At 36.3% G+C, this 17,542-nt stretch overlaps 1 protein-coding gene across 4 annotated transcripts in view; it reads right to left on the reverse strand.

Moving 5' to 3' along the window:
* LOC120332048 (nesprin-1-like) overlaps nucleotides 1-17,542 on the reverse strand; it is a 72,111-nt gene that overhangs the window by 28,605 nt on the left and 25,964 nt on the right. For 3 of the 4 annotated variants that reach the window (XR_013476641.1, XR_013476642.1, XM_078113561.1), the window contains 12 exons: nucleotides 11,543-11,748; nucleotides 7,566-7,672; nucleotides 6,412-6,567; nucleotides 5,998-6,105; nucleotides 5,591-5,749; nucleotides 4,995-5,121; nucleotides 4,067-4,227; nucleotides 3,601-3,747; nucleotides 2,997-3,149; nucleotides 1,809-1,961; nucleotides 1,222-1,386; nucleotides 613-756 (listed from right to left, as the gene is read on the reverse strand). Coding sequence is in view for 1 of the 4 variants with exons in the window: in XM_078113561.1 (XP_077969687.1) it covers nucleotides 613-756; nucleotides 1,222-1,386; nucleotides 1,809-1,961; nucleotides 2,997-3,149; nucleotides 3,601-3,747; nucleotides 4,067-4,227; nucleotides 4,995-5,121; nucleotides 5,591-5,749; nucleotides 5,998-6,105; nucleotides 6,412-6,567; nucleotides 7,566-7,672; nucleotides 11,543-11,748 (1,786 nt within the window). In the remaining 3 variants the exon portion in view is untranslated. Of the gene's footprint in view, nucleotides 1-612; nucleotides 757-1,221; nucleotides 1,387-1,808; nucleotides 1,962-2,996; nucleotides 3,150-3,600; nucleotides 3,748-4,066; nucleotides 4,228-4,994; nucleotides 5,122-5,590; nucleotides 5,750-5,997; nucleotides 6,106-6,411; nucleotides 6,568-7,565; nucleotides 7,673-11,542; nucleotides 11,749-14,447; nucleotides 14,712-17,542 lie in introns of those variants that run through there. The other variant, XR_013476643.1, reaches the window with a different exon arrangement.

Here is a 17,542-nt window from a genome sequence, read left to right on the forward strand (position 1 = left end):
AATGTCCTTTCATGGCGGCAAAATTAAATTACTAATATAAAACTTAGCATTTATTTCCCCAAAAATCACTTGCTACGCTTTGCCATCAGTCTACTCATTCTTATTTTATGAATGGTGGATACATATGCGAATAATGCAAGAAAGATGTAACATGTTCAATGCCCGAAGTGAATTGAGAACCCCTTATTGCGATATTGTGTAGCAAGGCTTTCAAATCACTTGTCATTTTCACAATTCAAAGGTTATCAAAAACAGGGGTCTCGTGTAGTTTCGTACCTAAAGTACTTCTAGTGGGCATAGCATAATGATTTTTGCACATGTCAATTCTAAAAATTGTTTCGCTACGCCCATTAGAAGTACTTGAGGGCAGTGGTGGGATTCAGCCTGTTCGCACCGGTTCTATAGAAACGTCTCATAGAATTTTATGAGATCAGCGAACCGGTTAGCATTACTAAAAAAAAAAAACATGCAACAGAACCGGCCGAAAAGAAATAAGACTTTTGTGATGGAACCGGCTGACAAAAAATTTGAATCCAATCCCATTGACTTGAGGTACAAAACTACACTTGACCCCAAAACAGTTCATTCCAAATATCCCAATCCACAACATACCTTTAGCAGTCTATCTTTAATCTTAGTCATAGTGACCAACATTTCATTGACTTCTTCCTGTGGTGTGTCTTTGACTAATCCTTGTGCCAGTTTGCTTACTTGTTTATACTTCTCTTCTGCTTGATGGATCTCATCTCGAATATCCTGGAATGTATGAATATTTGTTTGTAAGTATTGTTGCTGAATAGTTGTCAATAATATCGGAAAATCAACAAGAAGGCTTATTCTTATTGATAAACAGTGCATGTCTTCTAGTAACCTGTCCAGATAGTGCAGCAGTCTTTACCAAAGTTCATTGGCCTAAATCCGATAATAAAAAAGGATATTCGCGGGCCAAAATAGGAGAGCGCCAGCAAGGGCTGACTGGTATGTATAATTAAGATATCGGTATAATTGAATTGTTAAGAAGATATACGCGCTTAAAATGTGATAATGACGTAACACTTGTCAATTAAATGTTGTCAAGATGTTTTTCGTACACGACCGACTATGTAAAGTGATGCTATATTTGGAAAGACCAGTTTGACATCGCCAACCCAATATACACCCAAAGCCAGGTGGCAGACATGGGGTTCGAACCCAAGATATTCAGAACAGAATAATCTCAACCTCAATATCTTGTAGATTCTCTTTGACAAGATGATATTCCATAGGAGTGGGTTGCGTGACAGTCGATTCCACATTATCCAACCATTTCTGTAAACCACTGATTCCAATGTGAAACTCCTCTCGCATTCTCGCAAGCTCCTCTTCTCTCATGTAGCCTTTGCAGACCTGAGATTTGAAAATGAAATTATTGTTTTTGATAATATTTTTAACAGAATTTGCTCAAGCAATGGCCATGTCACACACAGTCACTCAGAAGTAAAAATATTCATTCTCTCAGCAAAGTGAGGGGCATCCACTGAGATGAGCCTTTGCTGAGATTAAAAAGAAATTATCGTTTTTTGATAAAAGCTGACTTATTTGATAAAATTTGCTCAAAGTAATGTCAGACACACTCACTCAGGAAAAAGAAACTTATCTTTGAGAAACTTATAATTAAATTTCAAGAGGAATGGTAAAAATTGAAACTATCGTTGAAATTTAAATATTATTATTGCTTACTCGGCACAGATTAAAGATATCAGACTCATAATTTAGTATGCCTATAGTCTTTCTCAGGGTGAGCAATAATGCCTCAATCTCATTATTACCTCATAGACCTGTTTCCATCTTCCATTCAGCAGTAACAATTGTTGTTTGACATCTTTACTGACGTTTTCATCACAAGTTTCGATCAGAAAATTTCCACTTGCATTCATCGTTGCATGCGTCTGGACCCAGGATGGAAGGTCATGAAAGAAATCCTAGAAAATTTAGAAAAATATTTATATTAGTATTCATCATAAGGATTATTTGTACAAAGCAAAGCCTCTGCCACCAATGCAAAAATGCAAGATTTAATATAAAAAAATTGGGGCTCCCGAAGTATGCGAACCAAGATGGCGGACATCGGAATGTAATATGTGTACTAGGTTAGGGTTCGGCCATAATTTTAGGTATAAATACTACGGGAGGCTCTTGGCTAGTCTTCGAACTGATAATAGGACTAAAATAAGGAAAATTGGAAAAAAATTATCACCTAACCCTAACCTGTTACCCATGTTACGTTCCGATGTCCGCCATCTTGGTTCGCATACTTCGGGAGCACCAAAAAATTAGTAATTGTCCGATTTGGATTACGACAAGGTTGTAATTTGCCAATTCGAATTTTCAGAATAATCTGCATTCCAACACCCTAACCGGATAATTACTACTTTTCTTATTTCGGCATTGGTGGGAATAATACTTTTCAATCCACCATGTTGAAGGTGTAACATCAACAGAAATCTATTAAAAATTTCCATATATTTCCTGAGTTCTGGGAACATTTCGAAGCTCGGGTCACGATGGTCAAAAATCAACAGTATAGCAACTCTCGCAAGACTTGACTCGTACCCCCAAATAAACCCATATTTCATTAATTAATTTATAAAGAATTTGTATTGTCGGTGGTTTTTCATCATAGTCGGATAAACAAATATGAGGCAACTTGGCTCATTAACTCCTATTGGCATTTGGAGTTGTCCTAAATGAAAGGAATATTCGAATATTAAAGCTAATTTTCGAAAAATCCCAAATAATAGTCCCTTTTCGCCATTTTTTTTTTTTTTTTCGCCATCAGCAAGGCGCTTCGTTTTTTTTGGATTTATACGATTTCGCGGTGACCATTACCACCTTTTTCTTGCAAGGAATACGATACCCTACCCAAACCCAAAATAATATTTTCAAATGTATTCGAAAAAGTGAATTATGCAGTACTGGCCGTCCCTGTTAGTACCAATAAATAATTAACCCCTTACCTTCCCTTTCTTTCCTTTAGTCTTGATGATTTGTTCAGCCTGGTCCAACCAAGGTTGTAATCTGGCAACACATTCTTCATATTGTTGCCATCCTGCCCCCACTTCTTCCAGCATGCTCTCAACACTTTGAAGCTCGATGCTAACATTGGCAACCTGGCGATAATAAAAGTTTATAATTAAGAAAGGGATGAGATAAGATGTCCTGAAGGAAAAGAAGGTTTAATCGTACAGCAAACCTCTGCCTCTCATCCAGTTACCAGTCCATGTCGAGTATGGGATTAGTTAGTTAGTTAGCCAGGTATTTGGTTCAGATGCATGGACTTGATGGTGGAGAAAGCCGCAGCCAGTGGTTACGTGAATCACCCTACAATGGAGAAGAATCCAGCAATCTTCTTGCACATAACTATCCCCACAGGATAGTTGGGATAAGATTTTAATAATTTTTTTTCGTGAGAAAAAAGATGGTTTTGAGCTCTGGAGAACGTTCATCATTCAGTACAGAGTAATTAGAGCCGATATAGCAAGTGTGTTTCCAATGCTTAGCCTGATGTACCAATTGCTGAGCCAGTACTAGGAATGGTATTATTCACCATAGCCTTCTCACCTGAGCCTCTTTATCTTCAAGGAATTTCCTGACAAGATCCTTCTCTTCTGGTGGAATATCTGATGCCAGATATGCTTCCCCAGATCGTAACAACTTCTCACTGGCTGTTTTGAATTTTTGTATAAAATTGCCATTTCCAATTGTTTCCTGGAAAAAATAAAGAAGTATATTGACAATTTGATACGTTAGGGCAGTTTTTTCAGGCAGAATATTTCCCAGCTATGACATACCTTATAATTCTGCAATGGGATTTTTGAACAACGTGGACAGAATATATCCCAGCTTTAACATTCCTTATAATTCTGCAATAGCACTTATGAACAACGCAGACAGAATATTCCCCAGCATAAACATACCTTATTATTCTGCAATAGCATGTGTGAACAATACAGACAGAATATTTCCCAGCAGTAACATACCTTATTTGTAAACAATACAGACAGAATATTACCCAGCATTAACATACCTTATAATTCTGCAATAAGACATCCACAGATGGTTTTCTTCCATATTTCACAGTCCATTGCTTCAGCATTGTCTCCGCAGTGGCCAGGAATCCCAGGGTTTGTGACTTCGCTTCCATGAATTCAAGCTGAGCCATTCTAGAAGCGGATTCAGTGGTAATTCCTGAGAAAAGGGGGATGTTGAGTTAGTTTTTTATAAAGACAATCTAGCACCTCTGACTGAAATTTACAATAAATTCACGAGCAGTTTTTAACTGGCTAGCAAAACTTGTCGCTCTAGAAGTGTGTGTACCAATCTGGAGGTAACTAATTTTTTTTGTCTACTTTACATCATGTTGTGTAAAGGGACAGAAGCCTATGGACTGGGTGTATTTTCACTTGGCTAACACAGACAGTCCCCGAACTCGTAATAGCTAAGGAAAATCATGAAAAAAATTATGGCCTAACCCTAACCTGGTACACAGTGGCGTAGGAAACCCCTCGTGGTCACGGTTAGAATTTAGAAATTTAAGCCGCAAAACCAAGGGCTGCGTTACAAAACCAGTAATGCACATCTTATAACGTTGATGTTAGTTTTGTCAAATCGTTTTGTTACGTAACAATGCCAGGAAATCATCGATTTTCGGCGTCTTGTGGTTTGATTGCACCGGCAAAATTACGAAGGCTGTCAGAATGATGTCAAAAGCAAAACCTCTCAGTGGCGCACAGAAACGCAGAAAAAGGGCAGAAGAGGAAGCACATATGAAAAAAATTAAAGTAACCAAGATAAACGGCAAATTTTAGGTTACCATTGCCCTTGTTATGCATTTTGACAATATAAAAAAAAAAGTTCATTCGAGAGTTTTTAGGGTCATCAAAGGAATGGGAATTTTCGATTTCGAAACCACATCTCCTTCTTCGAAAATCCTGGCTGCGCCACTGTTTACGTACTTGAAAATCTCTGGCTCATATCGTCCAGTTGTTCTTTAGGAATCTGTTGCTGCCCGATCCTTGACTGTCGTGTACTTCTGCTTCTTTGAAACATTTGCTCCATTATTTTCTTGTTTTTGAAAACAGCCTGAAGTGAAGTAAAATTGTTATACAAATGGGGGTAAAAAAGGGGGGGCGTTTTATGAGGGGGCGTGAAGCTAATTAAAAATTATTTTTTTCAGATTTGATCTTGCCTGCTTTATTTCGAATATTTACATTTCTTCATTGTTTGAAGATTGCGATTCCATCCATGTATTTTCAATGTGTTATTAGAATAAAACATACTTTCGCATTACTATCTGTTGTTTGTAGCTTATCATTAGCTAGTTATTTTTGAAGTGAGGCGCGAGACTTGACAAATTCTAAAAGGGGGGACGGTTTGAAAAGTTTGAGACCAACAGTAATAAATCTAGTGTACCCACTGGGAGTACATGTACCCCAGTTCTAGATCAAACATATTCCGTCCATGTTGTTATTTTTACTCTCCTATCCTTATCCTCAGGTGTCTGAGTTTTCAATCAGTTGTTCAACCCCCTCCTGTCCATAAAAAAGCATACCCTATGTTCATCCATCTGTTTCTTGACGACTACTGCAATTTCTTCCTCATTTGCAGCGTCGTCATATTTTCTCGACAGAATTTCTTCTGCTTCATGCAACCAGGCTCCGACTTCACCTAGCTGGCCTGGGAGACGACTGTCGAGTTCACGATGCCATTTCTACAGAAAAAAAAAACAATTTGAATAAAGTAAGCATTTCATGAATGATGGTACAATGGTAATTCTCATTTTATTTATCAAGAAAGGAAGTGTCCATCCTTACAAAAGAATTTTTTTTTGTTGTCCCTGTAGTTTTTTTTCCTTACATGAGAAAGTTAACGAGTCAACCTTTTGTGCAACAAAACACACGGTGCTGTGGTGTTATGGTCTCTCCCAAACATCATCAAAACCAAAAAAATCTTTTTTACCTTTACTGATTTGTCAATCTTGTTCAGCAAATTATCCATTTGTTCTATCTGTTGCTCAGAAATTGAAGATGCCTGACCGTCCGCCCACTTGTCACGTAGTAATTGAGCCTGGATGAGGAAATAAGTTTGTTTTATAAATATATAAAGAAGGCATATGTTCATTGATTTGTTGAACCAAATTTCCAGAAGTCAAAATATTCTGGCTAAAATTTCTATGGATGGAATTTTTAATTTCCGTGAAATTCTCTGGCATGTGAATTGTGACAGAACATTCTTGATGGAAGAAGCAATCCTCTTCACATAATTATCAGCCACAGGATTTGAACCTGCGAACCCATACAGGATATCGAAGGAATGATAACGATAGTTTCAGATGCCACAGAAAACACAGTGAAAGCAAAATCTTATTCAAACCTGGTCATCGATTTCACCAAACTTTGCACGTAGTTCGAGTCGGTCGGGATAGTCTTGATGTCTGTATCGGAAACGTTTATGAACTTCCGCAAGTTTTTCCTCAGCCTCAGATAACCAGAACATAACTTCTTCATATTGAATTGTATTCTCATCAACCTAAATTAAAAAGTAATTCAGATTTATTGTTGGAAATTGTTGCATTTTACCCAGAATCGTTAAGTCGGATAAAATTTCCTCCTGACTCACACTCAGCCATCCCAGTCTGATATGCCCTATAGCACTGAGTAGGCAATGGAAGGAGGCCTATTTCTGAATTGTCCCAATCGAAATAGCAGACTTTCAATATTGAAAAGAAGACCAAATTCTGCCTATAATGGTGACAATAAATGTCCAAATTTGGGCTTCTGGGTCATTTTGCTGAGTGCTCACGACTTCAGCTGTAACTCGAAGAAAATTAGAAACTTTGGCGTGTGCAAATTTCTTTCATTTTTAATAAAAGGGTCTGGGGTGCATTTTGCATTGATCTTTCTTTGTTAAAAATGCTTAATCAACTCAAAGCTTCTTGAATTTCTATTGGAAATTTACTTTAGCTTATCAGTTATCACCATCAAAAGTTTAAAACTCCAGTATCAAAAAAATTCAAAATTCCTCAACTTACCTAATGAAACTTAATAATTAAACTTAATTGAATAAACAAGATCAGAAAATTAGTCAAGACAAAGACAGAACAACTCTGAACTAACTACATGCCTGCCCACAGGTTGGATCAATATTTGCATCCGTGACCCTTTCTAGAATTTGTGGAGTCTTTCACCCCACTTCACAAATAACTAGCTAACAATAAGCTACAAATAACAGATAGTAAGGCGAAAAATCACATTGAAAATACGAGAATGGAATCGCAATCTCTAAGCAGTAAAAAAATGAAATATCTGAAATAAAGCAGGCAAGATCGAATCGAACAAATATTTTTATTATCGATTAGCTTTACGCCCCCTCAAAAGATTGTCTACGCCCGCCCCTTTGTGAGCCCCCCCCCCTACTGTTTGAGAAACACTGGGTCAGGTTGAGATAAGTCAGAGGCAGCAACCTCAGTGAATACAGTAAAACCATCTACATGTGCAAATCATGTCAAAAAATGATACATATCTTACCTGAGGGGCGTCCACTTCGGTTTCTCCACTTAGAGTAGCATATTTGGTCACAAATTGAGCAACGTAAGTCATTATTGACTTCTCATCTGGTCTATCAACATCAACATCTGTAAAAATGAAATTTGGCTTACTACTACACAGGGATGGCCAATACCGAATAGTTCACTATTTCGAATACATTCGAAATTATTTTTTTCGAATATGAAATTTCGAATACTTCGCAAATAAAATCCACTAATTGAAGCTAATCTAAATGTATGTAGGAATTTCCATACAATAAGCAATGGAATAACTGCTATCTACAAGTTACAACCTATCTATATTACCAGGCATTTCATATTTGCAGATTATTGCAGTATATATTTTATATACCACGAGTCATGTTAACAGAATTAAATTAATACGACAATAGTGGTATCGATGATAGATTTGAATATTTGCGCAACACAAAATCACCCTAGTAAAACGCCCATACTTTTACATACCAACCATTATCCAAATTATTTGTCGAAAAGCGGGATAAAGTATGAGGTATTTTTCCGACTTGTGACAATTTTTTCTTGAGTACAAAAATACGAATCAAAAATTAATTATATTTGGGAACTTTACCACACATTTTGAGTCCGCAGATCGCCGTTGTATGTTTGAGTTTTGATTCTTATTTTCGTACTCACAAGTCGGAAAAAGAATTTATATTTTATCCCGCTCTTGGGAACTTATTTGGATAATGGTTGCCATTGTTTTGCATTTAAAAGTATGGACTTTTTACTAGGATGATTTTGTGCTGCGCAAAATATTCGAATCCATGACCGATACCACTATTTAAAGTGCCTTACCGTGTTAATTTAATTCTATTATCATAACTCAAATGTTGGTAAATTGGGCAGTTTACCACACATTTGAAGGCCACAGATCGCCGTTGCAGTTTAGAATTATTAGTTTTATTATTTTGTAAACACGAATCCGAAATTAATTATAATTGGGCAGTTTACCACATATTTCATGTCCACAAATACCCGTTGTATTTGGCATTAATACTTTCATTATTTTATCAATATGAAAATAGGAATCAATATTTATTAATATCGGTCAGTTTACCACACATTTTATGTCCACAGATTGTCGATACAACCATGAGTTACGTTGAACAGAATTAAATTAATACGGCATGACATTTTAAATGCCGGTACCAGTCATGGATTGGATTATTTTGCGCAACAAAAAATCACCCTGGTAAAGTATCGATACTTTTAACTATCGTTATCAGAATTATTTGCCAGAAATTATTTTCTAATAAATCGACTTGTTTTTCCAACTAATACGTCCACATGGCAAATAGGACGATGTCTATTTTTAGCACTCAAAAAAGGGGTTTTTCCATATAGGCCTCCAATAAGACGGGTAGAAAAAATCGCTAATAATTTTATATGTTTAGAACCAGATCATGTTAGTTTGGTAGAATCATACTCACTGAATTAACTATTTTTAACAATTAAGCTGTAAATTTAAGTTGTAAAGCGGCAATCATTTTGGACAACCTAATAACCGGAATGTTGAAATAATTTTGGAATGTGATAAGTGTACGTCCACGGGTTATTTCACAGCTGTTTTTTCCTGTCCCTGTCGTGTTTTGCTGAATCGGCAAAACGAAAGGGTCACAAATCACTTTATCTTGGTGGCCGTGTTTCTCTTTAAAGTAACGATAACCAGCCTGCGATTAAATATCATGATTGGCAGACCCTGAGACCCAAATATAAGGTTACACAAATCAGGCTTGAGAAGACTCATGCGAATAATAAGCTGGCCACATAGAAATAAAATAAACATACTTTCTCAATTTTTCGACGTAATGGAAATGAATTTGTAAATTAAAAGCCTCGTACACGAATGTCGGCAATGTCCACCAACGCAAACGTGCAAATGTGTCGCAACACTATGCGACGTACGGTCGCACAGAATATAAACAATCAAAGTGCCGATTCTATTTCATCGTCATTACGTGAGACAGCGTAAAAAGTCGTTTAAAGATTCCCGTAAAACGAAACACCACGTTTACGGCGAAAAGTGGCTACTATTCGGAATTATTCGAAAATCAGCCGAAAAGGTATTCGAATACTTTGATATTCGAATACATTCGAATATTCGATTCGTTTTGGACAACCCTGCTACTACAAAAGGTCAAAACAAAATAATTTATAAATTCAACTAAGATTTTCATTGGATAATGAATATTCCTATATTATATGGTCATACCAGTCCTATCAGTGGCAGTACATAGTTCACTATAATATAACTTACAAATCCGATCCTATTTTGGCTACAATAACCAAATCAGTTTGTTACAATATTTATCCCTCTTATGACCTTTCCTCACCCCCAGGATAAAAACAAAAAGCTGTCTTATCAACTTTCCATTCGTACATAAATATGAAAACCCTGTCTCAGATGACTATTTTCGGGGCTCCCGAAGTATGCGAACCAAGATGGCGGACATCGGAATGTAATATGTGTACTAGGTTAGGGTTAGGCCATAATTTTAGGTATAAATACTACGGGAGGCTCTTGGCTAGTCTTCGAACTGATAATAGGACTAAAATAAGGAAAATTGGAAAGAAATTATCGCCTAACCCTAACCTGTTACCCATGTTACGTTCTGATGTCCGCCATCTTGGTTCGCATACTTCGGGAGCACCCTATTTTCAATCCTATCAGTTTTCCTCTACCCATGATGCAAATAAAAACCCTTTTCTATTTCAGCTGTAAAAACCTTCCATTGGCTCAACAAGCAATCCTTATACCAGTGGTCACAGTATAATTGGAGGAAGAGCACATATCAGGCGCAAAACTGATATTTTTTTACTAGAAAGCTCCCTGTTCTTCTTAGTTTCATTGCTTGATAATGTTATTTCACAAGGTTTTTCACCTTGTTGAGCATGAATTGTTTGAACCTAATGGGATTTGGAATCTACCAATCTAAATAACACTATAAATAACCTTTGAATAATAAACAAGGGCGACCATGAGTGCCAAAAGCCTCCAGAACGAGTCACAAGATATACAAGGTTGGGAAACACTGCTTCATACCTTACTCTGGAATAAAACCACATTCTTACCTATTCCTTATAAATACCGTTTCCTATTTAATAACTATTTGCCTTTGGGCAATGTCTCCTCACATTAGACCAATTTCAGTTGACTTGAGATTTAATAATGTTTGGTTTCTGATAAAGTTTGTTTGTTTAAGAGATAGCAACGATACTTAAATGTGTTTGTTTTCACTTTTCATAGCTTTTCCAAGTAAAAGCTCAATTTTATAGCAGAATGAACAAAGAAATTGAAGATTTATTTTGCTGCCAGAAAACTCGAAAACAATGGAAAAATAGATATATTTGATGATATGAATTTTTAAATTTTGTAATTATTTAGTAAATTTTCATCTGAAATTTTAAAAATTGGGATAAAACAAACAGTAGCTTTGTGCTACAGCCAGAGGCATAGCTAGAAATACCCAAAGGCGGTTCTGACGTTTCTAATAGACTGAAAAAAACTAGTGACCCGGACGAAAAACATTGGTTTCAAGAGCATTGGTTTTGTATGGTACCGAATTTTTTTTCACACTTCAAGAGACGGGGTTCTGATCCTGCAAACCCCTCCCCTGGCTGCAGTATTCTCATGCAAAAAGCCTTAATCCAACCGAAGGTTTTGCAAGTTGAAGATCCTGAGTTCAAAACCCGGTGATGGTGAATTGAAAAAGTTAAGTTTTTCCGTATGCCAAATTTTTCAATTGTCCAGTTTACAGCGAAATTTTTAATTTTACCTTAGGCTGAATTTTTTGGAAATCACCCATTAATTTTATTTTCTAATTTCTTGGCGTTTCATGAGGCGAGATAAAAAGCGAGGTGTTTCATGGCAAAAAAGTTTGAGAAACACTGTTTTCAGTGAACGCACAAATAACACTTATAAACGAAATATAATACCTTCAGGCTCCAGTAACCTCGGAATCCCAAGATGTTTTTCAGCGACCTGGAACGCATGTTCTAAATTTTCTGTGTTTGTGTGTCGACCAAGTTGGTCTAAGTCGACGAGTTCGGGCTGAATTGTGTAAATCATCTTATTAAAAGCTCCCCCATCTCTCCAGCTCGGCCCGAAATCTTTTACTGCTATGTTGAAGCCTTCTGGATTGCTGTGGAAACAAATATAATTTATTTGTTTTGTGAGACTGAAGCAGGGGTCTCAAACACGATGCAGCATTATTGCATGTCGTCTTAAGTCTAGCACAGGGGTGTTAAACTTGGGGGTTTTCGAGGGCCGCATTGCATTTTGGGTATTGTGCAAAGGGCCGCAAATAGTTTTTGATATATTTTGACAATGTATACTTGAAGCATATTTTTAGATAGGTATAGTTTGTGACATATATTGTGATGCAATTAAACAGCCGAATGGAGTTTTGGTATCTTCTCGAATTTCAACTGCCATTTACATATTAATTTTTACATTTCAATATTATTGCAATTTACTGTAATTATTACAAAAAATCATAAATTTTTTTGTACAACTATCCAAAACATTTTTGAACAAAGTTTCGATAAGAAAAGAACATACACCAAAATACATACACTAAAAAATACTCAATCTAAATATATAAGCTTAAAATTTACAAAAATACTACAGAATAAACTTTTATTTTTATTTTATTACATATGTTCTGACGTTTGGCATATCTTTTGTACCACCAGCTTACTAATATCAGGCTGAAATGATTTTACAGTGCGAATTAAAAAGGTCACATGATCATCGGTTATTCTGGATCGTTGAGAATGTTTGATTCACTTCAGTAATACAAAAATATTACGTTTAGCATTGCATGTATAGATCAGTAAACAATCAAATGACTGACTTTTCGGACTAGACATTTCCCACCATTACGTGGCCCGCTTGAGTTATGATTGATATTGATTTTCAGTAACTAGGTAGCCTTATAATTATGGTAAAATTCAAACACATAAGAAAAAATTTGTTCAAAGTTGATCTTTAAAATTGACATATCGACTGCTGAGCTTATTGTGATAAGTGATAATGTCTATATTTATATTGTATTCTTTCATTGTACTGATGGAAATGTGACAAATTAAACATTGTGCTTGTAGAATTTTGAGAAATGTAGAAATATTGCAACTCCCATTTTTCCTCAAAAATTCCACCTTCTTCATGTACTTTGCGTTTTATTTAATCATTGAAAATTTTAATTTCCCGAAACTACTTCCAGCAAATTGTGGTTTTCTGTGTGAATATTCGATTTCACTTTAAAAGGTTTTAAGGTATTACATTTAGATAAAAAAAAACTCACAAAATATTACAAATATTGTTAAGCGTTCGAGGGCCGCATTGGAAGTGCTCTGGGGCGCGCATGTTCGACACCCCTGGTCTAGCAAACCTAGCATCGAGTTTCTCACCGCTACAAAACGGTGCCAAATATCCAGTACAATTAAATGAATATGTTTCATATCTCGTTTGGTGTAAGATTCAAGTGTAATTTCAACGAATACATTCAGAATTCTTTTGTTATTTTTTGTGCATCAATTATTTATCAAATAGTTGGTTTGTGGCCCACGTCATCAATAAATTTCAAAAAGTGGCCCATGACATATTTTGAGTTGGAGACCCCTAGGGTGGGGCATATGCATATACATAAGGGCCACTCACTACGGATGTTTGATTATTGCTTTTAAATAATGACTCACAACCTTACCTGACCCTTCTCTAAATAAACCAGTCTGAGAGGTTCAAATTTTTGCATGAAAGTTTCACAGAGTTTTAAATGTAATGTATGATTTTTACACCACTCAATTTTTTGTTCTGCATTTTTTGTCATTTGAGGCTAGTATATGTATTATAAGGATATGCACGAATAAAAAACGGCACAAAGGCATAAAAAGTATCCCCTAATGTCCATCCCCTTCTACATGTTCTTCATAATTTCAATTTTGTTATGAAGTCAGTTCTCAATATATCTTATACAGGTCCGTTTTATTTTAATCAGTGTTTATTAATTTTTTACTTTATTTAATACACTATTTTATTTATTAGTTGTACAAAGCACATTAAATATATTAAAAGACTCTATGAATGTCCTGAATATTTAATCAGTTTCAGCACTCAAATTGTCAATTGTATTTTCAACCACTTCACAAATCAATATACCTTTCATATTCATGGGCGTAGCAACTCATGAAAAGGGGCGTGCAAATATGAAACAATAAACGCTGCCACCACAAATGTTAGAGTATTACATTTCAGTAGATATTAAAGCGAAATTGATACTCAATGGCAATGGCTGTCCGAGCCTGCCAAGTGCCACCACAATTCCAAAGGCTTGCCCTAATCTCTCTATGGGAGACTGTAAATATTAGTGTTGTTCTGTTCCTAGTGTCTTGGTCTGGTGTTCTTAGTGTCTATCTACGGTGCTCAGCACAAGTTGACAGCCCTTTTGTATAACTAGTGAATGGGATTAATAGCTTGTGCAGGGGGAGCAACCCTTATTAATGCAGAAGGGCCAAATACAAATAACTGAGTGAAACCACAGGTCGCAATTTTATTTTATTTAGGTTTTCTAGTAGTTCCCAACACAAAAAAAACGAATGGCTTATTATCTTTTCACATACCTTATTATTATTATTACAGCTAAGGTCAATAAAAAAGCAGGAGCCAAGAAGTGACTGGAAGCATCTGGCGCACATCAACAGCTTAGACCTAAAAAAATTATGGCCTAACCCTAACCTGGTACACATACTACGTTCCGGTGTCCGCCATCTTGGTTCACATACTACCCACTTTTATGGGTGAGTAATAAGCAAAAAGAAATAGCAGTTAGAAATCCCATACCTATGTATCAGTACATGCAAAATAATCCAATTAATAGATGGCGAACCGCTGACAAGCAAGTCACAAATTTTCCACCACGGCCTTGGCATCCAGTCAAGTCACAAATTAATGCAAAAACATACTTTTCATTGGACCTTTTCAGGGCAAATTGGGATTTTTTTCCATATACATTTTCCATGCAGCTCGCCAGAGTTTTTATGCGGCTCTTCTCGCTGGCAATAATTATATATTATCCAAAGAGAACTAAGAGAAACTGTAGCGTAACAGTTTTTTTCCAATTCATTAAGCGATTGAAGAATATATACTTTGCAATATTGTTATCATACGTTTGTGTAAAGTTCTTTTCAGTTCACAGTATTCTTATTTTATTAATTTCAAAAATTATGTGGCTCTCACATATTTCTGACTTGCTGCATGCGGCTCTTATACTAAAACATTTTGCCCACCCCTGATCTATATAATATAAGACCACACTCTTATCCTAACAAGACAGATTCAGAATGGTTTGATTTGAATTATATCATTGTCTAACTCATTATGGCAATCATGAGTAATGCATAATGTGCACTGGAGGAAATATGACTAATCATTATTTGTTGGAGGTGTGTTATGACAAGTGAAATGAGGTGTGTGAAGCGTCATTGAAACAAATAATAACTTCAGACACCACAACCGCTAGATTAATATGTTTGAATTGGTATATATATCAATTTGTGATCCAATAAGAATGGCTGTCCGAGCCTGTCGAGCATCATTAAAGGCGAATCTTTGCCGCCATTGAAGTTGCCTTAAAAAATTGTAGAATACAAAATCCTTGCCATGCGGGATTACGGCAGTATGGTTGGTCCAAGCACTGCGGTGTAACCCAGACCTAGATCCTTGCTGCCATTGAAATTGCACAATAAAAATATCACTGCGGAGATATACAATGGCAAATTAAATGGTAGAAGCCCACTATGATGCTTGGCGCATAATGACAGCCTTTTTCCATTATTAGCATGTTTGTTTCAATACAATCAGATCTGATATATATGAAAATCCTATCTTTACATATAGTCAAAGACTGATTTAAAATGCGGTAGCTTAATTTAGAATATTTGGCATTGTACATACTAGTGATTGTTATATTATTTATACATGCTCGGAACTCAGCATAGACTTGGCCAGGGCTGAGGTCAAAGTCTGGAGCCATAGCTCAGTGTTCCCCAACCTTCAATGGCTCATTGCCTCATTACGAGCGCTTGTAGCCCCATACTGAAGACTTTTTAGCAGTCGTGGCCTCTCTGTTTATCATTCCAGTGGTATTCATGGTGTTACTTTGATTGGTAGATTCCAAACCCCATTTTGCAAACACTTCATGCTCAACAACTTAAAAAACACCCTGTGAAATATCCTTATCAAAAAATGAAGCTTTTCTTGTAAAATTAAAAGTAAAATTTTTATTTTGCCAAGCATTGTGACCCCCTCCAACTGTGGTCACACTCAAAAACTTCAATTGGTATGAAGTTGAAGCCCAGCTCCAGCGTAAAAAATGAAGTTCCAGAGCTGGGCCCAGAGATAAGATCGGGCCCAAAAATTCCAAGCCGGCCCGACTCAGGCCCGTGGGTATTGAACCCGACCCAGCCCGACTAATTAACTGGATTTGCAGGTCCGAGCCCGAAATTTCATATTTTATTTAGGAGTTCATTGAATTGTCATTGCAAGAGTTTAGTAAAGTATGTGTCGTGTTGATGAGGCAACTTCTGTTTTTTCGCAGACCACGGTCTCTCGTGGCTTAAACGCCTCATTTAACAAAAAAAGGTCTTTTTCTGTCTGTCTGTTAGACACGAATGATATCTCACAAAATCGAGGTGGAATATGCTCCAGATTTTGCATGTGCATTCATCTTATCTCGGCCCAGAAGCCTATAGATTTTGGATAAATTATGTCGTATAATTAGCGAGTTATTAATTAATTAGTGATGGGGCACGTGGTGTTTGTTTGGTGGGACTAAAGCAGGGGTCTCCAACACGCTGCAGCATTTTTGCATGCTGTCTCAAGTCTAGCAAAACTAGCATCGAGTCTCTCACTGCAACAAAATGGTGCCAAATATCCAGCACAATTAAATGAATATGTTTCATGTCTCGTTTGGTGTAAGATTCAAGTGTAATTTCAACGAATACATTCAGAATTCTTTTGTTATTTTTTGTGCAGCAAATTTGTACCAAAATTGTGATTTGTGGCCCGCGTCATCAATATATATTTCAAAAAGTGGCCCATGACATATTTTGAGTTGGAGACCGCTGGTAGGGTATGTACATAAGGGCCACACACTGTGGCTTTTTGATTCTTGTCTTCAAAAATTGACTCGCAACCCTTTTCTAAATAAACCATTGAAGTTTTTGCATGAAAGTTTTAAATGTGATGTATGAACTTTACACCACTCAATTTTTTGTTCTGTATTTCTGTCAGTTGGGGCTAGTATATGTATTATAACAGGGGCCAGAAATTTTGCCCATCTAGACTGGCGGGCCATGTACGTGTGTCGTAACAGTTACATTTTAGTAACATTATTTACAGTGTTATAAAAGCAAAAGTGGAAAACAATAAGCCTCGTGCCAAAACTAAATTTAATCGCAATTTCAACAAATTTCTCGAGTATTTTTTAGATAAAACATCAAAATTTGGTTTCAGTTCAGTTATGGCAGCATCAGGCAGGTCAAATTGAATTACCCCGCGGGCCGGATTTGGCCCGTGGGAGATAGTTTGCCCATGTCAGTATTATAAGGATACGCTCAAATAATAAACAGCACACCAACATAAAAATATTTGAGTATGCTCTAATGCCCATCCCCTTCTACATGTTCTCTGTCGAATAAGACCCAATTTAATATGCAGGGTTTCCATAAAGTCCCTTTATAATTTCAATTTTGTTATGGAGTCAGTTCTCAATATATCTTATCGAGGTCCGTTTTATTTTGATTAGCGTTTATTAAAGTTTTTTTTACTTCATTTAATACACTGTCATACGCCCATCATTAGTTGCATCAGAGCACAATAAATATACTGAAGGACTCTATAAATGGCATGTATTTTTAATCAGTTTTAGCACTCAA

Source organism: Styela clava, chromosome 6, assembly GCF_964204865.1.
Source record: "Styela clava chromosome 6, kaStyClav1.hap1.2, whole genome shotgun sequence".
Taxonomy (NCBI): Eukaryota; Metazoa; Chordata; class Ascidiacea; order Stolidobranchia; family Styelidae; genus Styela; species Styela clava.